The 12,034-nt window shown below is 38.4% G+C and overlaps 1 protein-coding gene across 2 annotated transcripts in view; it reads left to right on the top strand.

Annotated features, from left to right (window-relative positions):
• The window catches only part of CCDC171 (coiled-coil domain containing 171), a 398,142-nt gene that overhangs the window by 23,792 nt on the left and 362,316 nt on the right, over nt 1–12,034 (top strand). Inside the window, exons 4-7 of one of the 2 annotated variants that reach the window (XM_025359528.1) lie at nt 2,092–2,266; nt 4,072–4,235; nt 8,353–8,543; nt 11,133–11,264. In XM_025359528.1, the coding sequence (XP_025215313.1) occupies nt 4,163–4,235; nt 8,353–8,543; nt 11,133–11,264 (396 nt within the window). In that variant the 5' untranslated portion in view covers nt 2,092–2,266; nt 4,072–4,162. The remainder of the gene's footprint in view (nt 1–2,091; nt 2,267–4,071; nt 4,236–8,352; nt 8,544–11,132; nt 11,265–12,034) is intronic. The other variant, XM_025359526.1, reaches the window with a different exon arrangement.

The raw sequence follows: 12,034 nt of genomic DNA, 5'->3' as shown, positions 1-12,034 counted from the left end.
GTTAACTTACGAAATCGATCTTGTACATGTTCTCCAAGTTCCTGTGAAAACTAGATTAGCAAGAGCTTTCAGTTCTTCTGCTATATAAGCTATTTCCTCCTGGAGCAGACTGCATTTTTCCTTCTGTAGCATACTGAGATCTGAGTCAATCTGTGGTGAACAGAGCAATGTAGGTGGCTCTTGCAAATACTCCTGCAAGGCAGCTGCTTCAGGTGTGGTCGTTACTAAATCTTTCAGCAAGGAAAAGCTGGTTACTTCAGTCAGATAGGAGAGGCTCCTTTTTTTTTGGTAAGGAATGTTCAGGGGGGATTTGAGAGTTCATAGTTTTTAGGTTTGTTCAATTCTGAAAGTCCTCATCCTATGTTCTTCCTACTTAATATCCAGCTGATACCATCTTAACAGTAGAAACTTGGTGAAACTCTTCACTGAACTTGTAATTTTGCATTTCCCATAATTAGATTTTCAGGTTTGTTCATAACCTTATCTGCCCTGGGGCTATACTAAATAAGCAATTATTTTAAAGTCACCATAAAAACTCTGGTTTTCTGACTGTCTTGAACTGAGATTCTAAAGCTCTGAGATTATCATTTTGTTTTTGTAAATTCTCTAGTATAGTGAAATTTAGCCTTTCTACCCCTCAGGTCTTATAGTAAATCAATACTGGCATCATAGTTAAGTGCATTCATTACTTCATTTTCCAAAGGCTTGTTTTCAACTGGCACTTCATCCTAAACAACTGCACACCGTAATTTAAAGAACTGTGATCCCACTGTATGCTCTAGATCACTAGAGTCCCATTTCTACCTGCAAAGAGGCTTTCACTGTTCACGCTTAAATATGTTAGACGCTCAATATTATAAACCTTGAGACAATTTCTGATTGAGCAATATTACTGGGTATTCAGTTAGGAAAACAGAAACCATTCTAAGTCTTACAACAAAGGGACATTAGTAGCGGGTATTGGTTACACAGGTACTAGAAAAGTGGAAAAGACAACTAGAGGAGATTAAGACAACCCAACAACATTAAGAACTGCTTCTATTCCCAAGGTTGATTAGAGCTAGAACTGGACAAAGCAAGGCCCATGGAGGGAGGGGTTGTCCATAAGGATTTGCAGCCACAGACAAGAGAGGGATAACTACTCGAGGTAGATCTAGAAAGGCAGAAGTATCTTGGCATTTTCACTTCCCCTGCTGTCAGTCACTCCACATGTGCCTCTCATTGATCAAGCCTATTGAGAAGCCAGTTGTCTCTGACCTTCTGTCATGCTACTTCAGAAGGATCACAAATTCGATATTCGTTCATTTAAATCCCTGCAAAACTGGCACTTTTATTACTTTATGATCAGTGATATCATAATCAAGAGAATAATACAATATTAAACTACTTTGATGCAATTTATTTATTGGTTTCATTTAGGGAATAGAAGGAGGAAAGGAAAGAATGAATTTTTAAGTGCTTAGTATGTATCGTGCATTTTTTTTTTTAGGTATGAATATTTTCTTTTCTTTTTTTTTTGAGACAGTCTTGCTCTGTCCTTCAGGATGGAGTGCAGTGGCGTGGTCTCTGTTCACTGCAACGTCTGCCTCCCAGGCTCAAGCAATCCTTCCATTTCAGCCTCCTGAGTAGCTGGGACTACAGGCACACACCACCATGCCTGATTAATTTTTGTATTATTATTTTTATAGAGACAGAGTCTCCCCCTGTGGCCCTGGCTGGTCTTGAACTTCTGGGCTTAAGTGATCCTCTTGCCTTGGCCTCCCAAAGTGCTGGGATTACAGGAGTGAGCCACCATGCCGGGCCAAGGTGTGACTATTTCTGATTAAAACATGTAATTTATCTTTAATTTTATAAAAAGTTCTTGTAAGACTTTTTTTGTTTTTTTTCCTCTAGTGGATTCTCTAAAGTAAAAAACATAATGAGTGTCATTTTGTAAGACAGTGCTTCCTTTCTAGTGATTCAGAACATACACATTTATGAATTTTTGCCTTGTATATATTATGGAAACAAGTTTCTCTAAGAAACTTAAATGTTTGACTGTATGCTCTCATAATCTTTGGACACATGTTGATGTCAGGAATTTGTTTTTAGCTGGCAAGCTATGAGAGCCAGATTGCCAAGCTACGGTCCGAGGTTGAAAAGGGGGAAGCATTGCGACAAAGTCTGGAATATGACCTAGCTGTTGCTAGAAAGGAAGCTGGTCTTGGAAGACGGGCTGCTGAAGAAAGATTAGCCGAGGCACATAGGATCCAAGAAAAGCTCTGTGGTAAGACTGTTTCTATTTCTTCCCATGTTTAGGGTTGTAACCTGATTGTCGTATATTACTCCTCACTGTTGTGTGTATATCCCATGTAGGGTCAGAGGTAAGGTTTTGATTCATTGACTGACTTTTGATGTACAGACTTAGCTGGGTACATATAAAAAGTCTTCTGGCAATTTTGTGAACATTTATCTACTTTACGTTAATATTTTTATGCTGTGCATATGTGGAAAAAGGAGTTCAAAATTCTGTTAGTCACTTTTTAGAAGCACTTCTTCCATGAATAACCAACAATCACAAAGGGATTTTTGTTTGTTTGTCTTAAACATGTATTCCAGGCTCTATACTAAACTATACTAAATTCTAATTAATGATATACATGCTGAACTATTTAGGAGTGAAATGTACTGATGTTTGCAACTTGCTTTGAAGTGCATAAAATATATGATGGACTGATGGGTGGATAAATGAATGCAAACATTGATAGATGAATGAATATCTGATAAAGCAAATAAGGCAAAATGTTAACAATCCTAGAGTCCAGGTTGTGGATATATGTATGTTCACTGCACAATACTTTCAACTTTCTCTGTTTTTAAAATTTTTGTAATGAAGTGTTGAGGGTAGTATAAAAAACCTAATGCAGTTATGAGATAATCCCATAGCAATGGAGAGAATAGGGGGTGTGACAAGGGAGAAAATTTTGGAAGCTAGAAAGCGAATGGATGAGGAATAACTGAGTCAGAGAGACATTAAAATCCTAAGTCCAGAGTGGGGAAAGCTGAAAGAGAAATTCTTAGTCAAAAGGCTTATAAACTGAAAGCACCAGACACCATTGGAATTATGTATGGGAGTAGCAGTAGTGAGTAAAATAAGGAGGTTTAGATGAAAGCTGTTTGAGAGGCAGATGGGTCCTTAGATTTCCTTCCAAGAGCATGCTATTCTGAGATTACTTAAGAATTACTAGTGGAAATCAAGAGGTTTAATCCCTGGAGATGGCAAAATAGAGAGTCTTTTGACTGGCAAAACCAGGAAGATTCTGAATGCTGAATATTGAGGAGCCATTCCTTCCAGCTTCCCTTTAATTAATTAATTTTTATTATTTTTTAGAGATAGAGTCTCACTTTGTTGCCCAGGCTGGAGGGCAGTGGTGTGATCATAGCTCAGTGCAGCCTTGAACTCCTGGGCTTAAGCCATCCTCCCACCTCAGCCTCCTGAGTAGCTAGGACTATAGGTGTATGCCACCACACTTGACTAATTAAAATTTTTCTTTTTGGTAGAGACTGGGTCTTGCCATGTTGACCAGGCTGGTGTCAAACCCTTGGCCACAAGCAATCCTCCCACCTTGGCCTCCCAAAGTGCTGGGATTACACGTATGAGCCACCATGCTCAGCCCCCAACTTCCTTTGTATGTTGACTTCCCCAAAAGCTAACACTTGCATTTCTACACTCTATGCCAGATGTTGGAGGACTCTTCTGTGTATCACCTGACCAAGCTGATATAGTTTGGCTGTGTGTCCCCTCCCAAATCTCATCTTGTAGCTCTTATAATTCCCACGTGTTATGGGAGGGACCCAGTGGGAGATGATTGAATCATCGGGGCGGGTCTTTCCCATGCTGTTCTTGTGATGTGGGTCTCATGAGATCTGATGGTTTTAAAAATGGGTGTTTCTCTACACAAGCTCTCTTTTTGCCTGCTGCCATGCACATAAGATATGACTTGCTTCTCCTTGCCTTCTGCCATGATTGTGAGGCCTCCCCAGCCACATGAAACTGCAAGTCCAATAAACCTCTTTCTTTAAATTGCCTAGTGTAGGGTATGTCTTTGTAAAAAAAAAAATGGACTAATACAAAGCCAGGAGGAAAAACCTAATGATACTGATGTTGGAGGTTTCCCAATAAATGAGCCATCCAGATCCTTCTCCAGTGAAGATGAAAGTTGTTAACTTCTACCTTGAAGCTCAGATTCTAGGTGGTGGGTATATTAATGTATAAACTGTACTACATTTATAGTTTCTCACTTTTTTTTTTTTTTGAGAGGGAGTCTCACTCACAGACTGGAGTACAGTGGCGTGATCTTGGCTCACTGCAACCTCTGCCTCCCGAGTTCAATGGATTCTCCTTCCTAAGCCTCCCGAGTAGCTGGGATTACAGGCATACACCACCACGCCCAGCTAATTTTTGTATTTTAGTAGAGACGGGGTTTCACCATGTTGGCCAGGCTGGTCTTGAACTCCTGACCCCAAGTGATCCACCCGCCTCGGCCTCCCAAAGTGCTAGGATTACAGGTGTGAACCACCGTGCCTGGCTTAGTTTCTCATTTTTAATGAGAGTAGACAACCAAGTTATCAGATATATGAGGAAACCCTCTAAAATGGAGAGAAGAAATCAACTTAGAAGAAACAGAGGCTCTGCAGGGAGAACATTTAAAACAAGTAGCATTAATTTCTTCAGAACTGAAAGAATGTATTTCATCTATAAAGTAAGAACCAGATGTTATAAAAAATGAAAGCTCTTAGAAAATAAAAATATGAGGCCAGGCGCGGTGGCTCACGCCTGTAATCCCAGCAGTTTGGGAGGCTGAGGCGGGTGGATGACAAGGTCAGGAGTTCAAGACCAGCCTGACCGACATGGTGAAACCCTGTCTCTACTAAAAATACAAAAATTAGCTGGGCACGATGGCAAGTGCCTGTAATCCCAGCTACTTGGGAGACTGAGGCGGGAGAATCGCTTGAATCTGGGTGGCAGAGGTTGCAGTGAGCTGAGATTGTGCCACTCTACTCCAGCCTGGGTGACAAAGTGAGACTCTGTCTCAAAAAAAAAAAAAAAAAAAAAAAAGAAATTAAAAATATGGAAGCAGTGTGAAGAAGAGGCAAGAAGGACTCTCGGACTGACCAAAGCCCACACGCCATTATATCTCTGCATCTGGTGCTACGTCTTACCGGCATCGCCACCATGCCCAAGAGAAAGTCTGAAGAGGATGCTACAGGAGATAAAGCCAAGCTACAGAGAAGATCTGCAAGGTTGTCTGCTAAACCTGCTCCTTCACAGCCAGAGCCCAAGCCTAAAAAGTCTTCTTTTCCCCTGCAAAGAAGGGAGAAAAGGTACCCAAAGAGAAAAGCTGACACTTACAAGGAGGGGAAGAATCCTGCAGGAAATGGAGATGCCAAAACAGACCAGGCACAGAAAGCTCAGGGTGCTGGAGATGCCAAGTGAAATGTGTGCATTTTTGATAACTGTGTACTTTTGGTGACTATACAGTTTGAAATATTTTTCAACCAAGTTTTATGAAAATGCAGGCTTTGTTGTATTTTTTTATTTAAAGCTATGTTGTTGCCCCACAGAACACGTCGTTTTTTGAGGAAGGGACTTGTGTTACTAATAGAATGTCTCCGAAGTGGATTGATGTGGGGAAAACACCTTTCCCTTCTAGTTTTGAGAGACTTCCTCTTGGCTCCCAGGAGGAGAGATTCCCTGATGTTGACACACATAGCCACCTTGGCACAAACACCTTGTAGTGTGGAAAAACAAATTTGTTTTTATGTCCTCTTCTCCCTTCCACCTTCAGCATAGACTTAACTCCCTTAAGCCCAGACATCTCTTGGGATTGACTCCCGGTAATTGGTTGTCAGTGTATCAGGCAATCTGGACTTTCCAGTGACACCACTGAGATGGCATGCCTCAAAATAGCAGCGCTTCTGTTTTTAGATCGTAGATCTTTAGATAAATTCTGCCATTTTCATTTCACTTCCTAAAAGTCAGAGTCGGCTGGTGAAAAGTTGTTAAACAACATGTTAATGTGAAATGTCAACCCCCACTCTAAACTTTCCCTGTTCAGAACATCAAATGAGGACTTCATTGGGTTTTTTTTTTTTTAAATTAATTTATTATTATTATTATACTTTAAGTTCTAGGGTACATGTGCATAACGTGCAGGTTTGTTACATATGTATACTTGTGCCATGTTGGTGTGCTGCACCCATCAACTCGTCAGTACCCATCAACTCGTCATTTACATCAGGTATAACTCCCAATGCAATCCCTCCCCCTCCCCCCTCCCGGTGATAGGCCCCGGTGTGTGATGTTCCACTTCCCGAGTCCAAGTGATCTCATTGTTCAGTTCCCACCTATGAGTGAGAACATGCGGTGTTTGGTTTTCTGTTCTTGTGATAGTTTGCTAAGAATGAATGGTTTCCAGCTGCATCCATGTCCCTACAAAGGACACAAACTCATCCTTTTTTATGGCTGCATAGTATTCCATGGTGTATATGTGCCACATTTTCTTAATCCAGTCTGTCACTGATGGACATTTGGGTTGATTCCAAGTCTTTGCTATTGTGAATAGTGCCGCAGTAACCATACGTGTGCATGTGGCATGATGGATTTATAGCAGCATGATTTATAATCCTTTGGGTATATACCCAGTAATGGGTTTATAGTGGCTTTCTGATTTTGGTAGTCCTTTGAAGGGGAGGGAGTTTAAAAGTTGTATACTGTTAACTGAAATACCTGCCTGCAATACCATTATTGTTTGTGAAAAATATAGTTAATAAAGTTGGATACAGTTTGGCTTGAAAAAAATTAACAAATTAAAAATGTGAAGGCAGAAATGAAAAATGTCCCTAGAAGCAATGGAAGATGAAGATGGAAGAAACCTCCCAGAAATTAAAAAGACAGAGGTAGAAAAATAGGAGAGAAGAGATGAAAAAATTTGAGAACCAATTTGAATAATAGGGAATAGTGAAAGAGGTAAGAGAGAAAACAAAAATGTATGATAAATCATCAATGAAATTACTCAAGATAACATCTCAGAACTAAAGGATATGAATTTCCAGATTGAAAGAGCCTATCGAATATTTACCGTATGGAAAGAAGTAGACCTACTGAAGGCATAGCATTACGAAATTTCAGAAAAATAAAGACAAAGAGAAGATTCTAAAGCTTTCAAGAGAAAAGAAAAAGAGATCAAATGCAAAGGATCAGGAGTCAAAATGGCCTCAAACTACTTTCCTGCAATGTTGGATGAAAGACCATGGAAGAATGTCTTCTGGAGATGGCAGCTGAATGGGAGGGGGACTTTTAATGTATTTCCTTTTGCACCTTTTATACCTTTGTATTTTGAATGTTTTGAATATATGATTCATTCATAATGCAAGTAAATAAAATTTAGAAATACTACTGCTAATGTAGCTGTGGCTACGTTTTTTAACACGTTTTTATAAACATTTCCTCATTTTATCTTCACAAAAACTTAACTAGGGACATTCTTATTCCTAGTGAGACTCAGAGAATCACAGAGGTTTAATCAGGTGGCAGGTGATAGAGCCAGACCTGGAAGCATTTCCTTCTTTTCTAGGTGCTGAAACAGAGCAGCAGTGGTAGTGTGTTGATAGGTGTTGGTTATTGTTGAGGTAATAGGGTAAGAGGTGAGTTGCACCGAAATCTGGCAAAGTAAATAGCTACAGTTCTAAGGGCTGGGGCAGTGGTTTCCAGCCTCAGCTTTGTGACGCTTGTGTAAGATGTGCCACAACTAGTTTGTTGTCAATAGTCAAATATCAAAATTTGTAATCTACTGTTTTTAAAAACTTGCCCTATATATTGCAGTCTTAAAAATTGATTTTTCTTTCTTCTTCTTCTCCTTTTTCTTTTCTTTTCTTTTTTTTTTTAAAAATCTGAGAGGAGGTCTCCCAACTCCTAGGCCCAAGTGATCCTCCCACCTCAGCCTTCAGAGTAGCTGGGATTACAGGTGTGCTCCACCACACTCAGCTGGTTTGTTTTCTTGAATAGGACAAAAACCAATAGAGTTGCAGCCGGTGCTAGAAGTGCACCTAAACTTGGATATGCCATCAGAAATATGTCACACTGTTTCATAGCAAAATCATCATTGTCTGAAGGGGAAGAAGAGATTGAAAAATTGTAGAATAGATTGGTTTAGAGACTGTGAACTTTTCAAGAGTTTGCTGGACTGGAAAGGTTAATTGTTTTATCCTAAGATCATGCTGTAAATGATGTCAACTCCAATGCCTAGGTTTTGGGGCTCCTTCTTATTTAATTCATGGTTGTAAATGTACCTGTTATTCTATTCTTAATAGCACAAAATTCAGAACTGCAAGCAAAGACAAATGAAATTGAGGAAGCATTTCAGACTTCTCAGCAAAAATGGAAAGAAGAATGCAGAAGGTTTGAACATGATTTGGAGGAAAGAGACAATATGATCCAAAATTGCAATCGAGAATATGATTTACTTATGAAAGAAAAAAGCAGACTAGAGAAAACTCTACAGGTAAAATAGTTTTTATAAAGGAATTTTCCTATATGTAATATTCACCGAGATGTGTTGTACATTACTTGAAGTTACACTGGATTTCCTTTCTTCCTTTTTCCTTCCTCCTTCCTTCCTCCCTCCCATTTTTTCTTTTTTAGGGGCATTTTTGCTGATCGCTTTCTTAGTATATTAATAGGTATACTTTTTGGGGTGAAAAATGGTTTGTGGTCACTAATCAAACGTTAAAAGCCAACAAAGCACTTATATGGGCGTATTGTAAGAAGGTAAGAATCTACAGTGTTTTGTGTAGCGACATGAAAATTTGAAATTTTAGAAACATGGGCACTGGATTTTGGTCTGAATATACAATAAATATAGAAAAATATTTGTATGTTTATATGAGCTTCATTATCTATATAGAGCATGTTCTGTATAGACATGATATGTAACATATTTAACTTTTACTAAAATTGTGAGCTATTTATTCCCTCATTTTTTTGTTCCCTTTTTACTCCCTAAAGTAAAAGTGGTATAAGGTTGAAGTTGCCAGTGACTTAAAAGGTAGATTTTGAGTTGTCTATATTTGCCATTTTTTTTGAAGTAACAGTTTAAATGAAAAAAAAAAATTACATGACAAACCCAGGTATGGTGGTACATGCCTGTAGTTCCAGCTAGTAGGGAGGTTGGAGGTGGGAGGATCACTTGAGGCCAGGAATTTGAGGCCACAGTGTACCATGATTGGGCCTATGAATAGCCACTGTACTCCAGCCTGAACAATATAGTGAGACCCTGTCTCCCCCTAAAAAACAAACAAAACAAAACAAAGAAAAAAAAAACTGTGATAAAAATGTTCTACCTCTACCATTGGTGTAAATGGCTTTTTTGAATTCTGGAAATGTGTCTTTACTAAAAGTTAATTATACAAAAGCATTTACAAACTGTAAAAGTTTTTGCACAGTCGTTCCCAGATGTTGTCATTGTCAGCAAATTTACTTTTGATTTCTTCCACATCAGTGGTCATAGTTTGTCTCTTTTGTTTACTACTGTATTGCTAGACCCTGGAACACGGGCTGGCATGCAGAAGGGCTCCATTAGTGTGTGAATGGGGGAGGTTTTGGTGGTAGTTGATATTACAAGTCCTTGGATGGGCCTGTATAACCTTCCCCACATACCATGTTTTGGAGTTATGTGGAGAGGAGGGTGATGGTGGTAGCATTTCTTCAGCCAATCAGCTTGCACCTCAAGGTAGAAGATTTTGATCTGATCTCAGTTAGCTACTTAGGAGAACTGTGCTTTGATTTTAGGCTATTGGCTTTAAACTAATCTGCACAGAGACCCGTGGGACAGTTTGGAGTTGAATCTGAGTCACTATTTAGCCCTTGGGGGGAAAAACGCCTCAAGGCTCTTTATGAAAGCTTTCTATAAGTCAGGAGGGTAATATTTGTTAGACAGATCCCTGCTCCCATTATATGGACATGAGAGACTTTCTTTCTCATGCTTGTAAACCATAGACTTTTTTTTCTGTTAATGGGAACTCGATTTTAAACCCTGTAGTTAGAAAATTGGGCTTCTCAGCAAATTGCATTTTATGTTTTTAGGATATTGAACCAAATTAGATCTTGCAAATGTAGTACACCTTGGAAAACCCAAAAGGAAATGTTTTTTTTCAAGTATTGTTTATCTATAGAACTAGAAATTACAGCCCGTACTTAAATTTTTTGTTTTTTGCTTTTCACATTTTTAACATTCTAGAGTTTCCTTATCCTAATTTGTTGCACAAAATTCTTTTCTTCGCCCCTTTTTCGCTTTTGGAAATACATTGTTCTGTGTCAAATTTATATATAAATTATCAGGGATCATCCAGACATTTTGATCACAGGTAGCTATTTCCATATTAAATGGAATTTACTTTGTTTATATCTATCATATGATATCATGATATCATATATTGATATTTTGTTCAAACCTCTGAAGTTACATTTTTCAGAAAAATATATGCCTACATAAACAGGTATATACAGCCTGTTGCTTATATGTACTTATATATAGGTAATAGGTAACTATATGCCTATATAAACAAGGTATAACCTGTTGTTTAAATAACCATAGCTTCTTACTCAGATCTACATTCTGATGATCAAATTATAGTTTTATTAATGATTTTTTAATTTTTTTTTGAGACGGAGTCTCGCTCTGTCGCTCAGGCTGGAGTGCAGTGGCCGGGTCTCAGCTCACTGCAGCCTCCGCCTCCTGGGTTTACGCCATTCTCCTGCCTCAGCCTCCCGAGTAGCTGGGACTACAGGCGCCCGCCACCTCGCCTGGCTAGTTTTTTTTTTGTATTTTTTTAGTAGAGGCGGGGTTTCACCGTGTTAGCCAGGATGGTCTCGATCTCCTGACCTCGTGATCCGCCCGTCTCGGCCTCCCAAAATGCTGGGATTACAGGCTTGAGCCACTGCGCCCGGCCTTATTAATGATTTTAACATGAATTATGATGAGTTTTAACATCTATAGGTAAGGAGAGCCTCTTTGTACATTTAAACTGGGGATGAAGGAAGAAAGATAACTTTTATTGATCTAATAGTAAAGCAAAATTTTATTTATGTAAAGGAAGCATTGGAAAAACATCAACAGGAGAAGAATGAGATAGAGTCTCATATCAGGGAGACAGCGTTGGAGGAGTTTAGATTACAAGAAGAACAATGGGAAGCAGAAAGAAGAGAATTACAATTTATAGTACAGGTATTTTAAAAATAATAATTCAGTTCCTTAAATATATATTTTTAATGCTGGTGATATTCAAAATTACATTAGTGGGATAATTGACTTGCTCAAAGGGAAAATAATTTCTAGTTTTGATTCTGGAAGGCCATGTTTCATTTGCTGTTACATGACAATAGGGCAACTATTACCAACAGATACCACAGTGATTTCCATTGCATACATTATGTGATTTTTAAGAAGGATGTATATATATTTGGTATTTTATTTTTCCAATTTAAAATGTGAGACATAGCTGTTTTGAATAGGATAAAGAAATAGAGTAATAGCATTCTGGATGTTAAAGAATCCTTACAAATCATATAATGTAGTAATTTTTGAACTCTTTTTAAGAAGTACAAATTCTTAATTATCCTGTATTCCTCCATCCCTGAAACACGCAGAATCCCTGAGGCTTCTGTAGTCCAATTTGAAAATTACTGATTACATCTAATCCCCTTTATACATGAGCAGATGGAGATTTGGAAGTTACTGACTCAGGTTATAGGCCGAATGATTAATGTGGGAAAAGACTACAGCTCTCTGGATTCTCCAGTGTACTTTGCATTTTTTCAGGAGATTATATGTATTTATTTTGAAGGAGAGGTAGGAGAAACTCAAAACTATTGTGTTATCGTGTGTTTTAAAGGAAATTTGTGAAGTTAATCCTCTTTAAGAAAAAAATCCATGAATCAACTAACTTAAAATTTCAAAGGTATTTTCATCACTTCTTCTAATTATTTTGTGATAAC

This window comes from Theropithecus gelada, chromosome 15 (genome assembly GCF_003255815.1).
Source record: "Theropithecus gelada isolate Dixy chromosome 15, Tgel_1.0, whole genome shotgun sequence".
Classification (NCBI taxonomy): Eukaryota; Metazoa; Chordata; class Mammalia; order Primates; family Cercopithecidae; genus Theropithecus; species Theropithecus gelada.
This window is presented reverse-complemented; position numbering and strand designations above follow the sequence as displayed.